At 52.5% G+C, this 27,702-nt stretch overlaps 1 protein-coding gene across 2 annotated transcripts in view; it reads right to left on the reverse strand.

Moving 5' to 3' along the window:
* Positions 1-3,035: 3,035 nt before the first annotated feature.
* The window catches only part of VRK3 (VRK serine/threonine kinase 3), a 39,656-nt gene continuing 14,989 nt past the window's right edge, over positions 3,036-27,702 (reverse strand). For both annotated transcript variants that reach the window (XM_060174232.1, XM_060174223.1), the window contains 9 exons: positions 23,601-23,667; positions 21,767-21,851; positions 21,563-21,668; positions 19,430-19,522; positions 15,307-15,439; positions 13,271-13,391; positions 10,781-10,839; positions 8,026-8,174; positions 3,036-3,390 (listed from right to left, as the gene is read on the reverse strand). In XM_060174232.1, the coding sequence (XP_060030215.1) occupies positions 8,026-8,174; positions 10,781-10,839; positions 13,271-13,391; positions 15,307-15,439; positions 19,430-19,522; positions 21,563-21,668; positions 21,767-21,851; positions 23,601-23,667 (813 nt within the window). In that variant the 3' untranslated portion in view covers positions 3,036-3,390. The remainder of the gene's footprint in view (positions 3,391-8,025; positions 8,175-10,780; positions 10,840-13,270; positions 13,392-15,306; positions 15,440-19,429; positions 19,523-21,562; positions 21,669-21,766; positions 21,852-23,600; positions 23,668-27,702) is intronic.

Genomic DNA, 27,702 nt, shown 5'->3' on the forward strand with positions numbered 1-27,702 from the left:
ATAGTTATAGCTGTCGTTGCTGGATAGGACAGAGAGAAATGGAGAGAGGAGGGGAAGACAGAGAGGAGGAGAGAAAGACAGACACCTGCAGACCTGCTTCACCGCCTGGGAAGCGACTCCCCTGCAGGTGGGGAGCCGGGGGCTCCAACTGGGACTTCTCATTCTTCCCGTCATATGTGGTTGATCTAAGACACTCATCCACACTCCAGAGGCATGTTCACCCCCTTTTGATTTTTTTCTTTTTTTGCTTCCTGGGTTATCACTGGGGCTCGGTGCCTGCACTATGAATCCACTGCTCTTGGAGGTTTTTTTTTTTTTTTCATTTTATTGGATAGGACGGAGAGAAATTGAGAGGGGAAGATAGAGAGAGGGAGACAGACACCTGTAGACCTGTTTGTGAAGCGACCTCCCCTAATGGCTGCCCTGCAGGTGGGGAGCCAGGGGCTTGAACCGGGATCCTTGTGTGTGCTTCTCCTGGTGCACCACTACCCAAGTCCCTCTTGATTTTTTTTTTTTTTTATTTAAGAAAGGAGACATTAACAAACCATAGGATAAGAGGGGTACAACTTCACATAATTCCCACCACCTGATCTCCATATCCCGTTCCCTCCCCTGACAGCTTTCCCATTCTCTATCCCTCTGGGAGTATGGACCCAGGGTCATTGTGGGATGCAGAAGGTGGAAGGTCTGGCTTCTGGAATTGCTTTCCCGCTGAACATGGGTGTTGACTGGCTGATCCATACTCCCAGTCTGCCTCTCTCTTTCCCTAGTGGGGAAGGGGCTCTGGGGAAGCAGCGCTCCAGGACACATTGGTGGGGTTTTCTGTCCAGGGAAGTCTGGTCAGCATCATGCTGGCATCTGGAACCTGGTGGCTGAAAAGGGAGTTAACACAAAGCCAAACAAATTGTTGAACAATCATGGACCTAAAGGCTGGAATAGTGCAGATGAAGTGTTGGGGGGGGGGTACTCACTGCAGACTATTGTGTACTTTTGCTTTCAGGTATATATTTTGCCCTAGTTTATGGATACGTGTGAACATATGCCCTATCTCAGGGGACCTGGTCTATATCTAGGTTTTGGGACTTTGTTAGGAAGTGAACCGCCTGGAATAGAATTAGAGAATACTATTGACAGGAAAGGTCTCGCCCGAGTGATGAAGCTGAAGGGTTGTCCTTCCACACCTGAAGTCTCTGGACACGGTCTGAAGTGAAGCCTGCTGGGGTGGCACTCGCTGAGTTACCCCTCTTGATTTTTAAACTTTATTTTGTCATCACTGGGGTTTTGACACTCTGGGCTGTTTTTTTTTTTTTTTTTTTTTTTTCCTTTTAGAGAGACCCAGAGAGGTGGAGGCAGATGGAGGGAGACAGCACAGGTACTGTGCTGTGAGTTTGAACCTGGCTCGCACAGGGTAAAGCCAGTGCCCGCCCCCCGCCCCAGTTGAGCTATTTTGCTGGTTCCCAACTTTCTGGTTTTGCTTATGTGTTTAATGAGAGGGAGCGAGCCAGCCAGAGGATGCTGGCACATGGGGTGCTGGGGAGGGGGTCTGGGACCCCGTGCTACAACCTCCTTTCCCCTTCCCAGCCCCTCCCAGCTCTGACGTCTCTCCCCAGGCCTTCCCGGCTGCGTGGGCGGCTGTGCTGGCTTCCTCCATGGTCTGTGTCCAGGTCCTCCCCCTGCACTATGGAGTGCTGGGCAGACCAGAGGCCCCCGGCTGAGCAGAGCTGCAGGCGCTGAGCCTGGGACCCTCCTCATGCCACAGGCTTGGGAGGCAGCAGTCGCCAGGCGGGGAGCTGCCTGCTGGCCAGGTGCTGACTGGAAGAGGGGTGGGTGGACGCATGGAAAGGGGCAGGATGGAGGGATAAGGAAATGGGGGAATAGACGGATGGACAAGTTCATGGAAGGATGGATGGATGGGTGGATGAGTTCATGGAAGGGTGGACAGATGGACCAAGATGATTTTTGTATATGGCAGGATGCAGGTACAGGTGGACAAGCTTAAGGGTGGATGGATGGGTGGCTGAGCTGGACAGCAGATGAAGGGATGAATGAATGGGTGCAGGAATGAACGGCCAGGCTTCCTCTTGGGCTGTCAGCCCTGCCCCCCTGCCTCCCTGCCAATTGAGAGACGAGTGAATGAGTGAGCAGGGGCCAAGCAGTGGTGCACCTGGTTACCAGCACAGGGAGTCGGGTGGTAGCGCAGCGGGTTAAGCACACATGGCGCAAAGCAAAAGGATGGGTGTAAAGATCCCGGTTCAAGCCCCCCCGGCTCCCCACCTGCAGGGGAGTCGCTTCACAGGCGGTGAAGCAGGGCTGCAGGTGTCTGTCTTTCTCTTCCCCTCTGTCTTCCCCTCCTCTCTCCATTTCTCTCTGTCCTATCCAACAATAACTACAACAACAATAAAAAGGGCAACAAAAGGAAAATAAATAAATATTTAAAAAAAATATTACCCAGCACAAGGATTCAGGTTCAAGTCCCTGCTCCCCACCTGCAGGGGTGACGCTTCACAAGCAGTGAGGCAGGTTTGCTGGTTTCCCTCCCTCTCTCTTCTCTTACCTCCAGGGTTATTGCTGGGGCTTGGTGCCAGCACTATGAATCCACTGCTCCTGGAGGCCATTTTTTCCTATTTATTAGATAGGACAGAGACATTGAGAGGAAGGGGGAGACAGAGAGGGAGACAGACAGACAGACACCTGCAGACCTGCTTTACTGCTTGTGAAGCGACTCCCTGCAGGTGGGAGCTGGAGGCTCGAACCCAGATCCTTGTGCTTAGCACTATGTGCGCTTAGCTGGGCGCACCACCGCTCCCCCCTCCCCCCCTCGCTCTGCCTCTCTCAATTTCTCTCTGTCCTAGCTGCTAACACAGATTAGGAAGGAAGGAAAAATAAAAGGACACTGAGCCCAGCAATAACCCTGGTGGCAAAAGAAAAGAGTGAAGAATTAGATGAAAGGCTGAAGGGATGGATGGATGGATGGATGGATGGGGAGCCAAAGGCACACAACCTTTTCCAAAAGGAATTTCTCGTGCAGGCTGGAGTCTCCACGCTCTAAAGAAACAATTTATTACCAAAGCACAGCGGTGCCAGTGGTGGGAGGAGGCCCCACGCAGAGGGCCGTTCCAGGCCTCCTGTGTGAGCTGGGGGGCTTCTCTCTTCACATCTCATGGCTGGTGGGGAGGGGCGGTGGGAGGAGGGATGTCACAGTGTCTGGAGCGGAGCTGCCGGGTCCCGGAGCCCCAGTGTCTAGAGAGGCCGTGGGTAAGCGCGCTGCTGGGATCTTCCTGGAGGCTGATCTGTGAGTCTGCTGCACGTCCTGAGTCACATTGCTTCTGTGTATTTTTTTTTGAATTTTTTTGTTGTCGCTTTTCCTACTTCAGACTGTGAGTTCAAATTCTGGAAGACAATATAAACGGTTGTTAGTCTGATTTCAGGGGCATGTGCAGCCCTGTGTTCATAGCCAAAGAGTGAAAGCAGCCTCGGTGCCCGTCAGCAGCTGACTGGTTGTAGAGGAGAAGGAATATATACCCCCTGGGATACTACGGAGCAGTTAAAAATAATAAATAAAAAGGCATTATGTCCTTTAGGACAAAATGGTTGGGACTGGAGGTGATTGTCCTCAACGAAGTAAGTACAGAGCTAAAGACAACTGCCAGACAGCTTCACACAGAGGAGGAATCTGGAGATCTGATACACATGGACTTGCAAAAAAGAAAGAATAAACAGAAGCAAGCAACTTGTTTCTAGGACTTGTGAGAGGGGAGTCGGGTGGTAGCGCAGCAGGTTAAGCGCAGGTGGCGTGAAGTGCAAGGACCAGCAGAAGGATCCTGGTTCGAGCCCCCGGCTCCCCACCTGCAGGGGAGTCGCTTCACAGGGAGTCGCTTTCTCTCCCCCTCTCTGTCTTCCCTGCCTCTCTCCATTTCTCTCTGTCCTATCCAACAAGGATATCGACAACAGTAACTACAACAACAATGAAAAACAACAAGGGCAACAAAAGGGAAAGTAAATAAAATAAAGAGACTTGTGAGAACTCTCGTGGTGAATCTTTGGGTGGTGGGAGGACACAGAACTTTGGGGGTGGGTGTGTGTGGGACTCGACATACTATGGCTATATAATCTTGGAACCCTCTATAAACCACAAATAAAAATGGGGGTGGGGACGGAGGCTGTTAGCATTTAATCACCCTCCTGTGACCGTGCTCATGCCTCACAGCGGACAGACAGCCTGCAATACAGGAGTGAAGGGACGCTGCCCGTCAGAGGCCAAGAGGGAGAGGGATTCTGCAGGAGGCTGGCAGCCAGACAGCACTGCTCAGGCCCGGGCTTCCTCAGCTGCGTCCCCCATGGAGCTCCGGTTCCAGCCCTCCATGGCCAGAAGTCATGCCTCCAGGAAGAGGGGAGGATTGTGTGGAGATATGCCTCTTCAGGGCCTCGAAGAAGGGCAAACGCTAGAAGAAGAAGAAGGGCCTCGAGGAAACACTCACAAAAGACATGTCTCTGATATCTGATTACTGTAAAAAATGGCGACTAATCCCTAGCACTGCAAAAACGGTATCATCTGTTTTCCATCTACACCATGCCTCGGCCTCGCGTGAGCTTAATGTGCAGCTTGGCGATACGAGAATCCGGCATGAAGCCCAGCCAGTCTATCTTGGCGTTACTCTCGATAGCACCCTGTCATTTCACGAACATCTCATAAAAACTGCAGCAAAGGTGGGCGCGAGGAATAACATCATTGCAAGACTGGCCAGCTCCTCATGGGGCGCGAGCGCTTCCACACTACGATCATCCTCTCTGGCATTATGCTATTCCACTGCAGAATACTGTGCCCCAGTATGGTTCCATAGCCCCCATGTCTACTTGGTCGATTCCAAATTATGTTCCTCCATGAGGATCATTTCTGGAACCATCCGTTCCACCCCGGTTCCATGGCTGCCAGTTCTTAGCAACATCGCCCCGCCAGATATTCGTCGGGATGCGGCATCATCTAAGATCATTTCCCACGTCTACGCTCGACCGGACCTGCCAATATACGCGGATATCTTCGCCCACCCTGTCCAACGCTTGACGTCTCGTCACCCAATCTGGTCCCCTACGCCTACACTGAACTTCTCTGTTCCAGTCTCTTGGAAACAGAGTTGGCAGTCAGCTGAGGTAAAGAACAAACACCTCATCACAGACCCCTGTGAGCATCAACCCGGCTTTGACCTAGCACGTTATGATCGGGCCCTCCTCAATCGCTATCCAACAGGCCATGGCCGGTGCGCCGCTATGTTCCATCGCTGGGGAGCCAGAGACGACCCGAACTGCCCCTGCGGCTCCAGACAGACTATGTCCCACATAGTCAACGACTGCCACCTCTCCAGATTCAAAGGAGGTCTCGAAACTTGACATCAGGCTGAACCTGACGCTGTCGACTGGCTGCGGAAGAAGGGCAAACGCTAGGAGAAGAAGGGCCGTGGGGCGGCTTTACCAGAATGAGCTATGGGGCCTGGGAGTTGGTTCTGTGGGTGGAGTGCCCGCCTTCCAAGAGTGAGGGCCAGGGTTCAGCCCAAGCAGTACAGGGCAGCTCTGTGGCGCTTTGACGTCTCTCTTCCCCACACCCCCTCGTCACACAGGTTTTTAACGTGGCGCCAGAGAATGAGCCGAGGCCTCAAACTGCTGGCCTCTTCGGCCTGTTTATAGATTCTATCTACCTAGAGTGACCTGGGCAGTCAGAAGCCTCAGCTGTGGATATTCTGTGCCGACAGGGAGAGGCTGTAAGAAATACGAGGGGCCAGGTAGGGGCTCACTTGGTTAAACACGCATATCACCATGTGCAAGCACCTGGGTTCAAGCCTCCTCTCCCCACCTGCAGGGGGGACACTTCCCGAGTGTGAAGCAGGTCTGCAGATGTCTCTCTCTCTCTCCCTCTTAAAATTTCCCCTCCCCTCTCAGTTTCTGTCTTGTCAAATAAAAATAGGAAAAAACAGTGACTGGGAGTGGTGGATTCATAGCATCACATTAAGCCCCAGCAGTAACCCTGATGGCAATTAAAAAAAAAAAATCACAAAGTAAAGAGAGAGAGGCTCAGGGCAGAGACAGTGCCTGGGGGGGCTCTGGGGAGCCAGCCCACAGGTCAGCAGAGCCCAGAGGTGGAGGGCTTAGGAGAAGGACAGAGAGAGGCAAGACCTCCCATACTTCCTTCCAGGCCCAGATCCACGTGTGTCTGAATCTCCCTCCGTAGAAGTTTCCAGCCCCAGAAGCCAATGGATTCTTCATTCTTTTAAAGTCGATTTGAATCATCTCTGCGATTCCTGGGGGCTCTGGAAAAATTCTCAGGAAACTTTTTATAAATAGCAAATGATGGGCTGGGGAGATAGCATAGTGGTTCTGCAAAAAGACTTTCATGCCTGAGGCACCAAAGGTCCCAGGTCCAGTCCTCAGAACCACCACAAGCCAGAGCTGGGCAGGGATCCGGGGACAAAACACAACAAAACACAGCCAGTGGCCTCTGGGCAGCCAGGGAGGTGGCTGGGCAGTGGGCAACAGGATTTGAGGACATGAAGCTTTGGTCCTGGCTCCAGATCTGCCCGGAAGATGCTCTCGGGCTGGCCGGCAGGGGCGTGGGTTAGGGAGCTGTGGCCACACCGCAGATGGAGAGCCAGCAGCTTTAAGAGAAGATCTTGTGTTTTTGCCACAACACAGAGGGAACTGGAGGGGACTGTGCTAAGTGGGAAGCATCAGGTGGAGACGTTGAAGGACAGGTTGTTTCTACTCGGAGGTGGGGCTTAGGGAATGAAGTGAGAGGACAGACAGGATGAAACAGCTATGAACCCTTAGCCTGTGGGGCTGGAGAGATAGCCTAGTGGTCTGCATGACAGGTTTTCCATGCCTTAGGCACCAAGTTCCCAGGTTTGATCCCCAGGATGTCTATAAGCCAGAGCTGAGTGGTACTCTGGTGAAAGCAACACTCTTAGCCTATGTGGATCTGAAGTCACTGTGCAGGGAGGCGATGGTGTCAGTGTGTGTGTGTGTGTCTCTGTGTGTCTGTGTGTGTGTCTGTGTGCATCTGTGTGTATGTGTGTCCCTCTGTGTGTGTCTGTGTGTCTCTGTGTGTGTGTCTCTGTGTGTATCTGTGTGTGTCTGTGTGTCTCTGTGCATCTGTGTGTGTGTGTGTCTCTCTCTGTGTGTGTGTCTGTGTGTGTGTCTGTGTGTCTCTGTGCATCTGTGTGTGTCTCTCTGTGTGTGTTTGGCTGGCAAGGCTCTTCAGGGGTAACAGATTGGAAAGCAGTCATTTCCTCACAAAAGCTAAAGACAGTGCTCTGGACCCATCCTACTAGGGAAAGAGAGAGGCAGACTGGGAGTGTGGACCGACCAGTCAACACCCATGTTCAGCAGGGAAGCAATTACAGAAGCCAGACCTTCTACCTTCTGCAACCCTCAATGACCCTGGGTCCATGCTCCCAGAGGGATAGAGAATGGGAAAGCTATCAGGGGAGGGGGTGGGATATGGAGATTGGGCGGTGGGAATTGTGTGGAGTTGTACCCCTCCTACCCTATGGTTTTGTTAATTAATAAAAAAAAAAAAAAAAAAAAAAAAAAAAAAAGACAGTGCTCTGGGTGGCAGCACAGCGGATAAAGCACTAGACTCCCAAGCACGAGGTCCTTACTTCAGTCCCTGGCAGCACATGTGCCAGAGTGGTGCTCTGCTGTTTTCTCCTTCATTTCCTCTCTCAGTGATAAGAATTTTTCCTCTTTGATAGGACAGAGAAAATCAGAGGATCGAGACGGAGAGAGACAGAGACACTTGCAGGACTTCCTTGACTGCTTGTGAAGTTTCCTCCCTGCAGGTGGGGAGTGGGGGCTTCAAGCCGGGTCTCTGTTCCCTGTGTCACGTAACCAGCTGCCCCACAGTCTGGTCCCCAAAGAAATAAAATCTTAAACAACAAACAGACCAAAAAAATAAATAAATAAGAAAAGGCCACTGGGAAGCGGGAGGGAGAAAGGGGAGAGCAGGAGGAGTCACAGCCCCCCCACGACGGGACCCACCTAGGGCGCCATCTGGAGGTCCATGGGGTCATAGGCCGACAGCCGGAAGTCCTGCAGCAGGGCTTCGAGGCTGCTCCTCAGCGTGGCGTAGGGCGGCTTCTCGTCGTACTTCAGGGCCATCACCACCTTCAGGTACTCCTGCAGGGTCTCTGCGGGCAAGACAATCCCCACCGACAGGGGAGCCCAACTTAGAGTGGGGGGCTGTGCTCTGAGGGTCTCGGCCCTGGTGCTTTAGCTCGGGGCTCCCCCAGCGCCTGGCACCACCACGGGCACCTCAGGTTTTTGCGCAGGGACCCAGGCTAAAGCCCCTGCTCCCCATGCGCAGGGGGGCAGCTTCATGAGCAGTGAAGCAGGTCTGTAGGTGTCTCTCATTTCCTCTATCAACTTCTGTCTCTATCAAATAAAATAGAAAAAAAAGGGCTGCCAGAAGCAATAGGTTTCTAGTGCCAGCACCAAGCCCATGTGACAACCCTGGAGGAGGTGATAACAACAACAACAACAATAATAATGAATATCTCAGAACAGTATCATTGACACCCAGTACAAGCCCCTGGCTTCAACGGTGACTGTGAACTCACAGCCCTTCTGTGAATTGTTGCTTGAAGCCACTCCCTCTGCCTCCAACTGCTTGACCGAAGGAAGGAAGGAAGGAAGGAAGGAAGGAAGGAAGGAAGGACAGACCCTGGTGGTATTGCCAGGGCCTCACGCACACAGGATTCCACTGGTCCCAGGCTGATCTTTTCATTTCAGATAGAGACCAAGATGATTAAATGGGGAAAAGGGAGTCTCTTCAATGGGTTGAAACATGCAGAAGAATGAAACTGAACCACTGTATCTCATCGGACACAAAAGTCAACTCCAAGTGGAGCACAGACTGGGATGTCACACCTGTAACTATGGGGTACAGACAGAGACCAGGGGCGGGAGAGACACACAGAGAGGGAGACACCACAGCTTCTCCCGCCATGCAGGGAGCTGCCCCCGGTGCCAGGTGCTTGCGTGTAGCACCGGGGCTCAGACGGGCTGCACAAGTCATGCATTCTGCTCGGTGACCTATTTCCTGGTCCCATTAAAAAGGGGGGGGGCGTGGCAGTGCACATAATCTGAAGCGCAAGGATCCTGGTTCGAGCCCCCAGCTTACCACCTGCAGGGGAGTTGCTGCACGGGCGGTGAAGCAGGTCTGCAGGTATCTGTCTTTCTCTCCCCCTCTCTGTCTTTCCCTCCTCTCTCCATTTCTCTCTGTCCTATCCAACAGCAGCAGCAGCAACGAAAAAATAAAAGGTTGCCAGGAGCACTGACTTCACAGTGTAGGCACTGAGCCCCAGTGATAACCTTGGAGGCAAAACAAAAACAAAAGACAAAAAACAAAACCAACAAAAAAACAAGGTGTGGAACCGGTCAACGCCCATGTGCAGTAGCGGAGAAGCAATTACAGAAGCCAGACTCCCACCTTCTGCTTCCCATGCAGAATCTTGGTCCACCTTCCCAGAGGGATAAAGAATAAGGAAGCTTCCAATGGAGGGGATGGGGCAGGGACTCTGGTGCTGGGAACTGTGTGGAATTGTAACCCTGTTATCTTACTATCTTGTTAATCCTTATTAAATCACTTATAAAATAAACTAAAAAAAACCAGGGCCAGGTGGTAGCACATCTGGTTAAGCACACACTTCACAGTGTACGAGAACCTGGGTTCAAGTCCCCCCTCCCCAACTGCAAGGGGAAAACTTCATGAGTGATGAAGCAGGGCTCTATCTCTCCTTCCTTCCCCTCTCAACTTCTGTCTCTGGCCAATAATAGTTTTTTTTAAAAAAATATTTATTCATTTTTGTTGCCCTTGTTTTACTGTTGTAGTTATTGTTGTTGATGATGTCGTCGCTGTTGGATAGGACAGAGAGAAATGGAAAGAGGAGGGGAAGACAGAGAGGGGGAGAGAAAGACAGACATCTGCAGACCTGCTTCACTGCCTGTGAAGCGACTCCCCTGCAGGTGGGGAACCGGGGGCTTGAACCGGGATCCTTATGCCGGTCCTTGCGCTTTGCGCCAACCTGCGCTTAACCCTCTGTGCTACCGCCCGACTCCCTATAATAGGTATTTTTAAAAGCAGAATCCTTCAAGCAAACACCCCAAATCTCCAGCATACACTCCTCCTAAGTGAGACAAGGGAAGTACATAAAATGTGACGCCCTTAAGAGAGGCTCCCTGTATCTGTGGATGGTGTGTGCGTGTCTGCTTTCTTTTTTTAAATAAGGACATTAAAAAAATCTCTTTATACATTATTGGACAGAGACAGAGAAGTTGAGAGCAAAGGGGAAGACAGAGAGGGAGACAGACAGAGAGACACCTACAGCCCTGCTTTACCACTCGTGAAGCTTTCCCCCTGCAGGTGGGGACCAGGGGCTTGAACCTGGGTCCTTGCGCCCTGTAATGTGCGCTCAGTCAGGTGCACCACCGCCTGGTCCCCCATGTGTGTCTTCTTGTTCAGAGATACTTTGCAGTTTGGGAGAGATTACTACTCTTACTACTAGGGCTTCACTGCTCTAAGCCAACTCTTTATTTTCAGATAGGACAGATGGAGGAGGGAGGGAGGGAGAGAGAGAAGACACATCTGGGTCTGAATCTGAGTCGTGCACAAGACCGAGCAGTTGCACTCCCCAGGTGAGCGCTTGCAGTTCCAGAGATTCCGGAGACGAGAGTGCAGGGCCGCACAGGGCAAACCCAGGGCCCCCCCGGCCCACCTGCCCCGCTGGGGGCCTACCTGAGGGGCTGATCCAGCGGCTGCACTGTGCCATGAGGGCCTCCGGGTTGTCCACAAACCTGGCAGGACAGAGGGACATGCAGAGGGGCTTTTAGGGGAGGAAACCAACCTCTGAAGACAGAACAGTGAACAGATGCCCAGTGGGTAGTGGTGTGGGGGGGGGGGGGGCACGCGCTCTGCCACTGGGCCAGGCAGCCCAGCCCCCGCCTCTTGTTCTGCAGTTGCGGGTGTTCCCCGGGGCCATCTCCAGCACTCAAAGAGCAGCTTCTGCATTCTTATTTTTGATTTATTTTTGATTTTTTATATCTATTTATTTTCCCTTTTGTTGACGTTGTTTTTTTATTGTTGTTGTAGTTATTGTTGTTTGATTGTTGTGGTGGTTAGTATTGTAGTTGTTAGTGATGTCCTTGTTGTTGGATAGGACAGAGAGAAATGGAGAGAGGAGGGGAAGACAGAGAGGGGGAGAGAAAGACAGACACCTGCAGACCTGCTGCACCACCTGTGAAGCGACTCCCCTGCAGGTGGGGAGCCGGGGGCTCGAACTGGGATCCTTATACAGGTTCTTTTACTTTGTGCCATGTGCGCTTAACCCGCTGCGCTACTGCCCGACTTCCTGTCTAGATTTTTAATGTAGGGCAGATGAAATAGCTCATCTGGACAGGGCACGGCTTTGCTCATGACACAGATACAAGCTTCACCCCCACTGCACTGGAGGGAGCCCCATCGCTGCGGTCTCTGCTTCAATCTCTCTTACTCTGCCCCCACTCTACACACACACACACACACACACACACACACACACACACACCTATTTATAACAGTGAGAGTTTCACATGAGACACAGAGAGAGAAGTCAGAGTATCATTCTAGTACACGGAGTGCCAGGGGTTGGTTTGGAACCTCAGACAGACTTTTTTTTTTTGCCTCCAGGTTGTTGCTGGGCTCGGTGCCTGCTCTATGAATCCACTGCTCCTGGAGGCCATTTCCCCCCTTTTGTTGCCCTTGTCGTTTATTGTTATTTTTGTTGTTGTTGAGTAGGACAGAGAGAAGTCGAGAGAGGAGGGGGAAGACAGAGAGGGGGAGAGAAAGACAGACACCTGCAGACCTGCTTCACCTGTGATGTGACTCCCCTGCAGGTGGGGAGCTGGGGGCTCGAACCGGGATCCTTACGCCGGTCCCTGCGCTTCGTGCCTTGTGCACTTAACCTGCTGTGCTACTGCCCGGCTGCCCTCCCTTTTTAATGTCTATGTATTTATTTAGTTGGATAGAGAAAGAGAGAAATACAGGTGAGGGGAGAGTAAGAGAGAGAGGTGCAAAGCTCACTTGCAGCCCTGCTCCAGCACTCGTGAAGTTTCCCCTGCAGGCAGGACCTAGGCTCAAACCCGGGACCTTGCACATTGTAATGCATGTGCTCAAGAGAAAGAGGAAGACAAGAGGGGTAGACAGCGTAATGGTTCTGCAAAGAGACTCTCCTGCTTGAGGTTCCAAAGTCCCAGGTTCAATCCCTGCACCACCACAGGCCAGAGCTGAGCAGTGCTCTGGTGGAAACAAAAAAGGGGGGAGGGAGACAAGGAGAGGCACCGCAGCACTGCTCAAATGCTCATGAAGCTTCCCTGTTCAGATTCTCCCATGTGGTCATGGGCTCAAACCCAGGTCTTCAAAACCGTGCTCTCTTTCAGGTAAGCTACCTCCTCCTCCCGCCCCTGGTCACATTTTCATCTAGACAGAGAGGCAGAAAGAGACCCCACAGTGCTGGAGTTTTCCCCGGTGCTGTGGCACTCCCATGTGGTGCCGGGGCACAACCTGAGCCATGCATAGCAAGACATGGCCCTGCCCGTTGAGCTCTCTCCAGACAGTGCACTTCAGACACAGGTAGCCAACCATCTCCCGCCAGAGCCCTGCCTGCCTGGATGACACCTATCCTTCACGGCTATCCCAGACTTTCATTCCAGCCTCCAGACCCTTGTCGACTTGTCTGCTGCGCTGGGTGCTGGAACCAGAGGGCGAGCACTTCCTGTGAGCACACCGCTATCCGCGGTGCTGAAAACACAGCAGGCCCCACCTGTGAGCGCGTCTCCCACCGCCGGCACGGTGCTCTGTCCGTGGTGCTGAACACCTAAACTAGAACCGGCAGAGGCTGAGGGGCGGGTGGATGGGGTGAGGCTGAGGACATAGACATAGATGCTACTGGGTCCAGGCCCAGGCCCAGTCCTAGTCCTCTGCGGGGCCCGCATGTCCGTATGGAATGAGTAAGGACAGTGAGGTTTGCACCCTGAGAAGCCCTGCATCTTCCGTGGCCTAGATCTGGGTGCTAGCACGATCCCCTCTAAGGACTTGTTTAGAGGCTAAGCGACACGGAGTGGGGAGCACAGCACATGCCTGAGAGCCAGAGGCCTGGGCTCTGCCCGGCCCTCCTCCCCTCCCTCCCCATCCCTGCTGGCTTCTGTGGGGGGCCCTGCCTGCAGGGGTGCCAGGCTGGCTCTGACTCACTTCTGCTTCAGCTTCATGATGTCCTCGGTGTTGGGAAGGCACTTTGTCCACGGCAGGGAGCCGTACAGCCACTTGAGCATGCAGTAGCCCAGGCTCTGCAGGTCGCTGCGGCGAGATGGCCCTGGGGGCAGGGGCGGGGGGAGCGGGAAGCCGCTCAGTTCAGAGGGTGCAGCGTCCTGTCAAGACGTCTGTCCACGTCCCTTCTTTCCCTCACACGCACTCACACACTCAGCCATCCGGAAGAAACCGAGCGCTCCCACTTGCTCACACGCCGGCTTTTGCCTTTTTGGTTGGCGCTGAGGCTTCACCACTCTGGTCTAACTTTCTCAGGGAGACCGAGAACCAGGTGTGGGGGTGGGGGGCACAGCAACAGAGCTCAGAGCTTCTTCCAGTGAGGAAGGTCGAGCCTGGGTCGTGTGCATGACACAGCTGGTGCCGAGCCCAGGCGAGCGGCTTCGCCAGCCCCCCGTGCGCCTGTTATCCTGGCACTGGGGCTCCGGCTGTGTGTGCTGGTGCCGAGCCCAGGCGAGCGGCTTCGCCAGCCCCCCGTGCACCTGTTATGCTGGCACTGGGGCTCCGGCTGTGTGTGCTGGTGGCAGACTCTTTCATTTTCCTCTCAGTATTTTTTTCCTTCTGCCACCAGGGTTACTGCTGGCACTTGGTGCCTGTATGACAAATCTGCAGCTCCTGGTGGCTCTATTTTCCTTTAAGAATTTTGGTTATTATCTTTATTTCTTCATTGGGTTGACAGAGCCAGAAACTGAGAGGGAGGGGGTGATAGACAGAGAGACACCTGTAGCCCTGCTTCACCGCTCATGAAGCTTTCTCCATTGCAGGTGGGGACTGGGGATTCAAAGCCGGGTTCTTGCACACGTGTGCTCAACCAGGTGTGCCACCACCTGGGACCCTATATTTCCCTTAATTTGTTTTTCTTTTCTGTTCTACTAGATAGGACAGGAAGAAACTGAGAAGGGGGGATAGAGAGGGAGAGAAAGAGACACTCCTGGAGACCTGCTTCACCACTTCTGAATCATACCCCCCCATAGGTGGGGATTGGGGGCTCGACCCAGGTCACCTGTGGACTCAACCAGCTGAGTGATCCAGCCCCGACCCCATGTGCTTGCTTTTTGCCTAATTTCATCCCCCCCGCCACAAGTCTCTCAATCACTTTTTTATTCCCTTCTGCTGTACCCCCTCAGGCTCACTCCTTCTTTCCTGGTCATTCATTCATTCATTCATTCATTCAATCATTCAGCCCTCAGAGCTCCAGGTCCCTGGCTCCATGTTCTTAAAACTCCAGACCAGAGTTTGCTTGGGCCCTAGACACTGACAGACAGGTGGGGAGATGGAGTTGGAGTGGGAAGTGGAGCAGGGGCAGAGTGCACATTCGAGCATGCCCCAGCACCAGGCTTCAAGCCCATGGGAGGTTTTCTAAGTGGTGAAGCACTGATGCAGCAGGTGTCTGTCTGTCTTTCATTTCATCCTCCCCTCTCAATTTCTGTCTCTAGCCAAAAATAAATTAAAAAATAACATTAAAAAAAACAACAACCCAACAGCTTCTTATAAAGAGGACTAAGGAGATAGCTCAGTGCTTCTGCCAGAGACTTGTGTGTGGGAGGGCCCAGGATCTTATCTGACACCACCAAGGGCTGCTCTGGCCAAGAAAAAAACAGAAGAGAAAGGGTGGGCTCGAGCCCACACAGGCGCATCATTCAGAGGGGGAAGCTCCGTGAACGGAGGAGTGGAGCTGTCTCTCTCTCTGCAGTTCTGACCTTCTACCTAGAAACAAGGGGAAACAAGCCCGCTGGAGTGGAGGAGGCGCCAAGCCCTGGCAACAGAGCGAAGTGAACGAGACAGCGGCTGGGACAACAGCTCAGCTGTGAAGAGCCAGGCCCTGCAGGTCTGAGGCTCCCTCCCGGAGTCTCTGGGGCCGCGCGGGCCGGTGTGCTGCTAGGTTTCTCTCTCCCTCTCTCGCTCAGAAGGAATGAACAGCGTCGAGGAGGGAGGCGTGTCTCCTGCCGCCCTCGGGTGCTTACCGCATCCATTGTGCAGGTCCACGCTCATGAACTCGAGGTCCCCCTCGTGCGGGGTCCTGCTGCCCTCCACGTAGGGCACGTGCCGGCCGCCGGGGCAATAGCGGAAGGTGAAGCCGTAGCCCGTCAGGGTCACCTGTGTGGATATGGGCACGGGGAAGGAGCTGTACAGAATCTGGAGCCAGAGACGGCAATCCCGGAGGGAGTGTGAAGCAACCACGGGCTGGGCCAAGCAGGACAAGTGGACGCAGAGTGGAAAGAGCCCAAAGCAACCATCACTATCGCGCCCCGACCCCGCTAACCTGCTGACCAGAAGCAGCTGCTGACGATTGTCTCACGCATAGTTTTAAACTTAAAAAAAAAAATTTATTCTTTTGTTGCCCTTGTTGTTTTATTGTTGTTGTTGGATAGGACAGAGAGAAATGGAGAGAGGAGGGGAAGACAGGGGGGAGAGAAAGACAGACACCTGCAGACCTGCTTCATCGCCTGTGAAGCGACTCCCCTGCAGGTGGGGAGCCGGGGGCTCGAACCGGGATCCTTCTGCTGTTCCTTGTGCTTTGTACCACGTGTGCTTAACTCGCTGAGCTACTGCCTGACTCCCTTAAGCTTTTTTTTTTTTTTCCCCTCCAGGGTTATTGCTGTGGCTCGGCGCCTGCACTACAAATTCACTGCTCCTGTAAGCTTTTTTTTTCTCTTTCCCTTTTTGTTGTCCTTGCTGTTTTATCGTTGTTATGGTTATTAATATTATTGTTGTTGTTGTTGTTGGATAGGACAGAGAAATGGAGAAGGGAAGAGAAGACAGCGAGGGGGAGGGAGAGATAGACACCTGCAGACCTGCTTCACTGCCTGTGAAGCGACTCCCCTGCAGGTGGGGAGCCGGGGGCTCGAACCAGGATCCTCCCGCCGGTCTTTGCGCTTTGTGCCATGTGCGCTTAACTGACTGCGCTACCGCCTGACTCCCACTGGTCTTTTTTTTTTTTCCCTCCAGAGTTATTGCTGGGGCTTGGTGCTGGCACTAGGAATCCACTGCTTCTGAAGGCCATTTTTTCCACTTTATTGGATAGGACAGAGAAAAATTGAGAGAGGAGGGGGAGATAGAGGGGGAGTGAGAAAGACACCTGCAGACCTGCTTCACTGTTATGAAACAGACCACTGGAGGTGGGGAGCCGGGGGCTTGAACCTGGATCCTTGCACAGGTCCTGTGCTTGGCTTTCATACGTAAAATTTTGTTCATTTCATTTTTTCTTATTTATTTATTTTGCCTCCAGGGTGATCACTGGGGCTTGGTGCCTCCACTACAAATCTACTGCTGGTGGTCATTTTTTTTTCCCATTTTATTGGATAAAACAGATAAAGTGAGAGGAGGGGGCGACAGAGGGGGAGAGAAAGACAGACACCTGCAGACCTGCTTCACCCGCTTGTGAAACGACCCCCTTGCAGGTGGGGAGCCGGGGGCTGGAACCGGGATCCTTGCGCTTCATACCCTGTGCGCTTAACCTGCTGTGCCACTCTGTTTATTTCAGTGAGACGCGCCAGGTCACTGTTTAGTCTTAAGCAGGAGAACCCAGCGTGCTGCCTCCTGAGCCCACTTCGTGCACCTTAATGGTGCTTGAGGGCACTGACTTTAGGCCGGAGAGATCAGGCAAAGTTTGTACTCTTGGGCTGGAGAGACAGCGGGAAGATTCTACAACAGACTCTCAGGCTTGAGGCTCACAACTCCCAAGTTCAATGTCCACTAAGCCAGAGGTGAGCAGTGATCGGGTAAAACAAACAACCAGACTAAACAACAACAACAATCAAAACTGTTCTCCTGGGGTAAGCTACTCCAGCCCCTTTAAAGTTTATATCTATTCTTATTACTGTTATAGCTTTTTTTTTTTTTTTTTTTTCCTTCTCCTGCCATCAGAGCTTCTCTGGGGCTTTGTTCCGGCAAGATTCCACACTCCCACTGGACTCACTCTTTTATTTTGCTCTACTTATTTTTGGATCGAGACAGGGAGAAACAGAGAGACACCTGCAGCCCTGCTTTACCACTCGAGAAGCTTTCCCTCTGCAGGTGGGGACCAGGGGCTTGAACCCGCGTCCTCGCACGCTATAATGTGTGTGCTTAACCAGGTGCGCCACTGCCTGCCCCCCACTGCTCTCAGATAGACAGAGACACTCATGCTGCTTGTGAAATTTCCTTTCCTTTCCCTTTTTTTCTTTTTTTCAGAACACGGCTCAGCTCTCGCTTATGGTGGTGCAGGGGACTGAACCTGGGACTTCGCAGACTCAGGCATGAAAGTCTCTTTGCAGAATCATTCTGCTATCTACCCCCGCCCCTTGTGAAGGTTCCTGCTCCCCCATCCAGGTGCTTGTAGGCAGGGCCCAGGCCTCATACCCAGGTCGTTACGTACGGTAGCCTGTACGCTCTGCTGACCTCCTTGAGATTTCAGGTCATGGGAGTGCGAGAAGCACTGCTCTGTCACATGTGGTGCTGGGGACTGAGCCAGGGGCCTCAGCCGTGCAAGTCCTGCACTCTACTGCCTGTGCTTCCCCCCGCCTGCCTCCTTACATCTTCTGTCAGCTACAGACACTGTCGCTCTTCTGCTGTTGTAAAAAGAAGTGTGTTTTTCTGTGACTACAAGGGAGGCTTGACATCCTTTAACGTGTCTGACCTAAGAATTCCTCTTTATTATAAACTGCTTTTTTATATATAAATTTACTTATCCCCTTTTGTTGCCCTTGTTTTTTATTGTTGTTGTAGTTATTATTGTTGTTGTTACTGACGTCATCGTTGCTGGACAGGACAGAGAGAAATGGAGAGAGGAGGGGAAGACAGAGAGGAGAGAGAGACACCTGCAGACCTGCTTCACAATCACCGCTTGTGAAGCGACTCCCCTGCAGGTGGGGAGCTGGGGGCTCGAACCGGGATTCTGATGCTGGTCCTTGTGTTTTGTGCCACCTGCGCTTAACCTGCTGCACTACCGCCCGACTCCCTATAAACCGCTTTTTTTTTTTTATAATCTTTTTTTAATATTTATTTTATTTATTTATTCCCTTTTGTTGCCCTTGTTGTTTTTATAAACCGCTTTTTAAAAGTTTTTTATTAGCTTTATTTATTAGATAGAGACAGCCAAAAATCAAGAAGGAAGGGGGTGATACAGAGGGAGAGAGACAGAGAGACAGAGAGACACCTGTAGCCCTGCTTTACCACACGCAAAGCTTTCCCCCTGCACTCAACCAGGTGTGCCACCACCCGGCCCCATAACCTGTTTTTGAAACTGCTTTTTTAAAAAAGAGTTAATTTCTACTATTTTACTTATTTCTAATATTTTACTTATTTACTTTGGATACAGATAGAGAAATTGAGAGGGAGAGAGAGAGGGAGAGACACCTGCGGACCTGGTCCACTGCTCATAAAAGTTTCCCCCCTTTGTAGGTGCAGATCAGGGGCTTGAACCCGAGTCCTTGTGCATGATATATGTATTCAACCAGGTGTGCCACCACCCAGTCCCTTAGGAGCTGCTTAAAAATGTGTGTGCATACACGCACACAAACGCAACACACATATACACGCACGCGCGCGCGCGCGCACACACACATACACACACACGCACACGCGCACACGCACACACACACACACACGTTAACATAAGAGAAAGGAGGAGAGGGAACCCCAAAGCGTCACTCTTACGTGATTCTGGGGACTGAACCCAGGACCTTATGCTTGAGGATCCAGCGCTTCCCCCATTGCCCCGCCTCCTCATCCACCACCACAGTTGTTCCTCTTATTCTTCGCCCACTTTTCTACTAAGTTGCTTATCTGTTCTTACTTTTTCTGAGTTTTGTTTTTTTTTAAATTTCTTTATTGGGGAATTAGTGGTTTACAGTAAAATACAATAGTTTCTACGTGAGTAACATTTCTGTTTTCCACAGAACAAGTCAACCCCCACTAGGTCCTCCTCTGCCATCATGCTCCAGGACCTGAGCCCCCTCCCACCCAGGTCTTTATTTGATGGCCAGCAATCCTGTGTCTGCAATGAGCTGCGTGACAGAGAAGTGGGCGGTTTGCAGACAGAGGAGTCTCTGAGCCCGGCAGGGCCCTGGGTGGTTCCTGGTCGGGAGCGAGAAGCCCCGGTCTTACCTGGCTCAGGTCCTCTGGATTCACAAAGATATTCTCAGCTGTCACATTTCCATGAACATACTCGTTCTCGTGGATGAACTCCAGGGCATCCAGCTGGGGGAGCAGAAAAGTGAGGAGCAGCTAGGCAGGCAAGGTCCCGACACCCAGGCCGGTCAAGGAGCCCCAAGTGCGGAGCCTGGGGTCCTTCGGCGCTGCCTGCCTTTCCTGAGGGGAAGCTCTAGGAAACTGATGGCGACTCAGCTAAAAGGGCTGTCTGGTTAGGCTTAAGAACCAAGGACAGGGGAGTCTGGCAGTAGCACAGCAGGTTAAGGGCACGTGGCGCAAAGTGCAAGGACCGGTGTAAGGATCCTGGTTCGAGCCCCCGGCTCCCCACCTGCAGGGGAGTCGCTTCCCAGGCGGTGCAGCAGGTCTGCAGGTGTCTGTCTTTCCCTCCCCCTCTCTGTCTGCCCCTCCTCTCTCCATTTCTCTCCTATCCAACAATGACATCAACAATAGGAACTACAATAATAAAACAACAAGGACAACAAAAGGGAATAAATAAATAAATACATTTAAAAAAAAAGACAAGGGCAACAAAAGGGAAAATAAACAAAATTTTAAAAAAAGAACAAAGGACAGACATCTGCACCGAGACCCAGCAGATGGCTCAGTGGGCCAAACACACGCCTTAGTGTGCTTGAGGCCCTGGGTTCTGAGTCTCGGCATCATGGGAGCACCTTGGCCAGTACCAAGGATGCTAAGTGAATGGCGGAGTGGCGCTCTGCTGCCTTCCTCTCCCTCTTCACTTTACTTCTGATACATTTATGGGAGGGGGAGACAGCATAATAGTTATGGAAAAAAGCTTATTATTATCATTAGTGTTCACCAGGGCTTCACCACTTCCATTTTTATTTTTCAGACAGAGGCAGAGGCAGAAAGAGAAAGGAAAAGCGACCACAGCACTGAAGCTTCCTTTCAATGCGGTGGGGCCCGGCTCGAACCCGGGTCATGCACGTGGCAAAGCAGCAGGCTGTCCAAGTGAGCTATTTTGTGGCCCCCGTTTTTATTTATTTATTTTTGTTGCTGCCAGGGTTATCGCTGGGGCTTGGTGCCAGCACTAGGAATCCACCGCTCCTGAAAGCCATTTTTTCCCTTCCTTCCTTTTCTTTCTATTTATTTGTTTGACAGGACAGAGAGAAATTAAGAGGGAAGGAGAGATAGAGAAGGAGAGACAGTCTATGGCCATACCACCCTGAACACGCCCGATCTCGTCTGATCTCGGAAGCTAAGCAGGGATGGGAGGAGGAGAGAGACACAGAGACCTGTAGCCCTGCTTCTCCGCTCCTGAAGTTTTCCCTGCAGGTGGAGAACGGGGGTGAGCCCAGAGTCCTGTGCACGATGATATGTGTGCTTAACTGAGTGCCTGTCCCTCACAAAAATTTCTTTAAACCCCCCCCAAAAAAAAAAAAAAAAAAAATGATATGAGAGGCAGCAGAATAGTGATGCAAAGACTTTCACGTCTGAGGCTCCAAAGTCCCAGCTTCAATCTTTTTTAAAAAACATTTTATTATCTTTATTTATTAGATAGAGACAGCCAGAAATCGAGAGGGAAGGGGGTGGTAGAGAGGGAGAGAGACAGAGAGACACCTGCAGCCCTGCTTCACTTGTGAAGCTTTCTCCCCTGCAGGTGGGGACCAGGGGCTCGAACCTGGGTCCTGGCACATTGAGACACGTGCACTCAACCAGGTGTGCCACCACCTGACTCCTCAATCTTTTTTTTTTTTTTGCCCCCAGGGTTATTGCTGGGATCTCGGTTCCTGCACTACAAATCCACCTCTCCTGGAGGCCATCTCCCCTCCTCCACTTTTCTCTTTCCCATTCTGATAGGACAGACAGAAAGTGGGAGAGACAGAGGGGAAGACAGAGAGGGAGAAAGATAAGACACCTGCAGACCTGCTTCGTCACTTGTGAAGTGTCCCCCCTGCCAGTAGGGAGCTCGAACCCTGGTCCTTGTGTGAATCCTTGCAGCGCCACTGCCCACCCCCCCCCCCCCAGCTTCTATCTCCAGAGCTCTTGGTAAGCAGAGCTTGGCTGGCTTCCTGGTGCTGGCAGAGGCGACCCCCGACACACACACACATCCCGCCAGCTACATACCAGCCGGCAGGCCACCTGGAACACCGGCCTCACGGGCAGCACGTGCTTCGGGTTGTCATCGATGGCTGACTGCAGGCTCCTCCCCAGGCCGGGGAACACCAGGAACCTGGAAGACATGGTGCCCGGGAGGTGGGAGAGCTGAGGGCCACAGGAGCAGGGCACAGGCCAGCCAGCACGGGCCCGGGCGGCCTCTGAGGGGCTCACCTGTACTTGTCCTGGTACACGCCAAAGCCCACGCACGTGGGGACGGCCAGCAGGGGCGTCGAGTACAGCTTCTTCCACTTGTTCACTGCGGGAGGGAGGCAGGGGCCTGGGAGGTCAGAGCCCACCGGGCCCTGGCCCCACGGAGCCGCTGCCCCTTCTCTAGCCAGAAGTGGGGTTTGCCTGAGCCCGGCCCAGCCCCCGCTCCCCTAGGCATTGGCGGCCTGTCTGTGGGAAAGTGACACAGAGGAGGGGGGTGGGAGGGGGCTGAGCGGGAGGCCGAGAGCGTGGAGGCGCCATGGACTGCCCCACCATCCACGGAGCTCCCCAAGGGCTGTCCCTGGTGCTCCCATGTGTCTCTGGGGCTCGAACCCAGGGCTTCCTGTCCAGCAGGGCGTGGGCCGAGCTACCCCTTAACCCCTTAGCTTAGTCTTTATTTATTTAGCTTAACTGTCACATGGGTTGTGATTGCAAGCTGTTTTGATTAACATTTTAAAAACTGGGGCTGGCGAGACAGCATAATGGTTAAGCAAAGGCCTTTCAAGCCTGAAGCTCTGACATCCCAGGTTCAATCCCCAGCACCACCTTAAACCAGAACTGAGCAGTGTTCTGCTCTCTCTCCCTCTGTATCTACTCTTTCTTATTAAAATAAATAAAATATTAAAAAGAAACATTTAAAAAACTAATAGCTATGGGGGCCGGGTGGTGGCATGCCCAGCTGAACTCACATGTCACCATGTGCAAGGATCTGGGTTCAAGCCCCTGGTTCCCACCTGCAGGGGGAAACTTCAGAAATGGTGAGGTAGAGCTGCAGGTCTCTCTCCCTATTTCTCTCTCTCTCTTCTTTATAAAAAATTTTTTTTTACATTTATTTATTTAGTTTCCCTTTTGTTGCCCTTGTTGTTTAACATTGTTGTGGTTATTGATGTCATCGTTGTTGGATAGGACAGAGAGAAATGGAGAGAGGAGGGGAAGACAGAGAGGGGGAGAGAAAGACAGACCCCTGCAGACCTGCTTCACCGCCTGTGAAGCGACTCCCCTGCAGGTGGGGAGCCAGGGGCTCGAACTGGGATCCTTATGCCGGTCCTTGTGCTTTTTGCCACGTGTGCTTAACCCGCTGTGCCACCGCCTGACTCCCCTATCTCTTCTTTAACCAGAGCACTGCTCAGCTCTGGCTTATGGTGGTGTGAGGGATTGAACCTGGGACTTCGGAGCCTCAAGCATGACAGTCTCTCTGCAGAACCATCATGCTATCTAACCCCCCCCCCCGTGTCTTTCTCTACCCTTCCCCTCTTTTATTAATTTATTTAATAGGACAGAGATAAAGTGAAAGAAAAGGAGGAGAGAGAGAGACATGGGGGGTTGGGCAGCGGCTCACTGGGCTAGATGCACATAGTGCTAAACGCAAGGATCCCCTCAAGGACGGGTTCGAGCTCCCGGCTCTCTACTTACGGGGGTGGGGGGTTGCTTCACAAGCAGTGAAGCAGGTCTGCAGGTATCGCTCTCTATCTTCCCCTCCCCTCTCAATTTCTTTCTGTCCTATCCAAAAAATGAGGGGGAAAAATGGCCTCCAGGAACAGTGGATTTGCAATGCTGGCACCAAGCCTCAGCAATAATCCTGAAGGGAATGAGAGAGAGAGAGAGAGAGAAGATGCAAGCATAACACCTGCAGCACTGCTTCACTACTCATGGAGTTTGCCCCTGAGGGGCTCACAGCACACACACACCTGGGCCTTGAACCTCCACCCTTCCCGCACCTGCAGGGGAAACCCAGCCCAGCTCTTCAGCCCAAGACGCGCCCCCGATGGCCCCTCTGTGCCCGTGTCTCTGGGCATACCTTGCAGTGGCTTGGCGGCCCGCTGGAGGAAGTTCTGCTCGTTGAATAAGCGTCCGTCCTTGGTATCCTGGTGGGAGACGGGGTGGAGGGGCTGTCACACACTGGACTCTTTACAGGAAGGATTCCATGTCCCCACTGGCCACGTGCCACTCTAGGGTCACCCTCATCAGGACCCAGGCTCCCCACCAATTGACTTTTCATTATCACCGGAGTTATTACTGGGGTCGGGTGCCAGCACCATGAATCTGCTGCTTCAGACCACCTTTTTCTTTCAAAGACGAGACACTTGCAGACCTGCTTCACCACTCGCTTGTGAAGAATCTCCCCTACAGGTGGGGGGGGGGGGCTGGAGCCCAGAGCCTTGCTTGTGGTCATGTGTGTGCACCACCGCTCGGCTCCCATAGTTATTTTTTTAAACTTTTATATTTTATTTTCCTTTTTGTTGCCCTTTTTATTGCCGTAGTTACTGTTGTTGATGTTGTCGTTGTTGGGTAGGCCAGAGAGAAATGGAGAGAGGAGGGGAAGACAGAGAGGGGGAGAGACAGACAGACGCTTGCAGACCTGCTTCACTGCCTGTGAAGTGACTCCTCTGCAGGTGGGGAGCCGGGGGCTCGAACCGGGATCCTTACGCCGCTCCTTGCGCTTTGTGCCACATGCGTTTAACCCGCTGCGCTACCGCCCGAACCCTCCCATTTTAATTCTTATTATTGGTTAGGATAGAGAGAAACTGAGAGAGAAAGAGAGACATCTGCAGACCTGCCTCACCACTTGTGAAGTGACTCCTGCAGGAGCTGGGGGCCGGGCCAGTCCTTGTGCTTTGTACTATGTGCACTGCCGCCTGGCCCCCAATCACCAAGTCTTTTACAGATCCATTATACTGTCTCCTCTGTTCTTTTTCCTTTTAAGATAGAACCTCCAAGTGTCCTGGACATGAAGCCTTCAGCTAAAAACGACATTTCCCAGCCTCCCTCACAGGAAGGAAAGCCTACATGACCAACATCCACCATTGGGAAACTGATCCGACCCAGATAGAAGGGGCAACCTCCAGGTTATGCTCTCAAAAGGCCTTGGGGGCGGGCCCTCCCCATCGCATGGTCCAGTTGGCTGGGATGCAGATGTCATGGTGGGGCTCCAAGCAGCCCTCCGAGTCCATGAGACGGACGTCAAGGTTGAGGATATTAGTCCCACGAGAGGGACCGCCAGCACATCAGCCCTGGATCACTGCCGGGACTCGCGAGACTGCTCACTTGGACAGAGCGCTGCTCTGCCATGCGAGAGACACAGGTTCGAGCCTGGTCCCCGCTGCACTGAAGGAAGCTTTGGTGCTGTGGTCTCTTTCTCTGCCTGTCTCACTCTATTGGGAACAAAAAAAAGTCAACCCGGAGTGGTGAAACTCAGGAGGTGACTGCCCCCCACCCCCAAAAAAGGTATTTTTGGCATCTTCACTGCTCCGGGTTGACTTTTTCAGGTCAACAGACAAACCAAAGCACAAAGACTTCCTTGGTCATGTCCCGGGCCTAACAGAGCACTAGTCAAGTGGCTTTTATCGGCTTATTTCCTTTATTATTATTTAATGTTATTTGTTAACGAGACAAATAGGAAGAGAGAAAGAACCAGATGCCACTTTGGGAATGTGCTGCCGGGAATTGAACTCAGGGCCTCATGCGTAAGAGCCCCAATGCTTTATCCACTGCGCCACCTCCTGGACCACTGTAACTATTATTATTATTATTATTTACTGCTCAGCTCTGACTTCTGGTGCGGGGGAGTGGGCCAAGGACTTAAAAGCCTCAGGCATGAGTCTCTTTGGAGAACCATTATGCTATCTACCCCTGCCTCCAGCTCATTTATTTTTAAGTTTATTTATATTTATTTATGTTGGACCAAGAGACATTGAGAGGGATGGGGGGGGGGAGAGACAGCTGCAGACCTGCTTCAATGCAGAAGCTTCCCCCCTCAAGTGGGGAGCGGGGACTTGAACCCAAATCCTCATGCATGTGTGATGTGTGCTCCCCAGCCATGGCCAGTCTCGTTTATTTATATCTGGCCACTGGCACTACGAATCCACTGCTCCTGGTGGCTAGTTTTCCTTTCAATTTTATTTGATCGGACAGAGAGACATCTGCAAACCTGCTTCACTGCTTATGAAGCTTCCTGGTCTCTGTGTGTGTCCAGGTAAACAAGAGGAAAACAAGTGCCACCCACAACCCCAGCACTCGGGTGACACGGAGGCAAGAAGCTGGACAGCGTCCTATTAAGAAGCGCGGCTCCACGCCTGAGGGCACAGCTAGCTTCACAGAGTGCCCTCTCTTCTTTTGAAGACCTATTTACTTTATTTACTTACTTACTTTTTTTTTGCCTCCAGGGTTATTGCTGGGGCTCAGTGCCTGCACCACAAATCCACTGCTCCTGGAGGCCATTTTTCCCCCTTTTGTTGCCCTTGTTGTTGTAGCCTTGTTGTGGTTATTATTGTTGATGTCGTTGTTGGATAGGACAGAGAGAAATGGAGAGAGGAAGGGAAGATAGAGAGGGGGAGAGAAAGACAGACACCTGCAGACCTGCTTCACCATCTGTGAAGCGACTCCCCTGCGGATGGGGAGCTGGGGGCTTGAACCGGGATCCTTACGCCGCCGGTCCCTGTGCTTTGCGCCACGTGCGCTTTACCTGCTGCACCGCCGCCTGAGCCCCCAGACTTATCTACCTTTTAAAGATCTTCTTTATTTATTTCACAAGAGACAGATTTACAGCGAGGAAGGAGAGAGGCCCAAGCAGCACTCTGTCATAAGCGATACCGGGGATAGAACTCAGGACCTCACACCTCAGAGTCCAAGGTTGTAGCCTGTGCACCACCTCCCGGGCTGCTCGAGTCATGAGTTTATTAATATGGGGTGGTCATGGGGTGCGACATCAGAGCATCACTCTGGCATGAACGGTGCCAGGGACTGAACTCAGGACCCCGTCCTCGTCATCTGTCCAATGCACCACTGCTGGGGCACTGTTCTCCTTTCTAAGTCAGCGCAGAGGAGAGAAGGGGAGACAGAGAGACACTTCAAGCAGGTACTCCAGACCGACATTTTCTTCTCTTCTTTTCAAAGATTGTTTTTATTTTGTTTATTTAGGAGAGAGAGAGAAATTGCGAGGGAATGGGGGAGGGAGGAGAGGAGGAGGGGGGAGAGGGGGAGAGAGAGAGAGAGAGAGAGAGAGAGAGAAAGAGAAAGAGAGAGAGAGGGGGACCTGAAGCCCTGCTTCACCGCTAATGATGCTTCTGTCCTGCAGGTAGGGACTAGGGGCTTGAACCTGGGTCCTTGTGCACTGCAGTGTGTGCGCTCAATCAGGTGCATCCTCACCTGCCCCCAGCCTCATTCTTAGGTTTTCTTTTTTTTTTTTTTTTTTTTGCCTCCAGTGTTATCACTGGGGCTCGGTACCTGCATTACGAATCCACTGCTCCTGGAGGCCGTTTTTCCCGTTTTGTTGCCCTCGTTGAACCCTTATTGTTGTTATTGTTATTGTCATTGTTGGATAGGACAGAGAGAAGTGGAGAGAGGAGGGGAAGACAGAGAGGGGGAGAGAAAGACAGACACCTGCAGACTTGCTTCACTGCTTGTGAAGCGACCCCGCTGCAGGTGGGGAGCCGGGGGCTCGAACCGGGATCCTTACGCCGGTCCTTGTGCTTTTAACCCGTTGGTCACTTCCCAGCCCCCAATTCTCTAGTTTTTCCAAAACTGGTATTTAATTTTGCAGAGCCAGCATCTCACACAAGTGCTAGCACTGCCCTGGGTAATTTAGAGAATTTAGAGGACAGTGGAGCAGCTCCCCAGGGCTGCCTATGGTGCTCTCCTGCCGGGGGCCGGGGCTCTGAGCCCAGGGCCCGTGCACAGCAAGGCCTGTGCTCTACCCCCCCCTCCCGCCACTCGCACTGTCGCACTGTCTTACTCTCTCCCCGGCTGCTCCCCAAGTGCTTGCTGTCCCAGGCCAAGGCTGGGCACGTGACTCCTGGGGCAGGATCCCCTCAGACGGGCTCTGCTGGACCCTGGCGCCCAGCCTGGGACACACAGCCGGTGCTCCGTGAATGCCCGAGGTGCCTGCAGTGCTTGCAGAGCTG

Source organism: Erinaceus europaeus, chromosome 2 (genome assembly GCF_950295315.1).
Source record: "Erinaceus europaeus chromosome 2, mEriEur2.1, whole genome shotgun sequence".
In the NCBI taxonomy this organism is placed as follows: Eukaryota; Metazoa; Chordata; class Mammalia; order Eulipotyphla; family Erinaceidae; genus Erinaceus; species Erinaceus europaeus.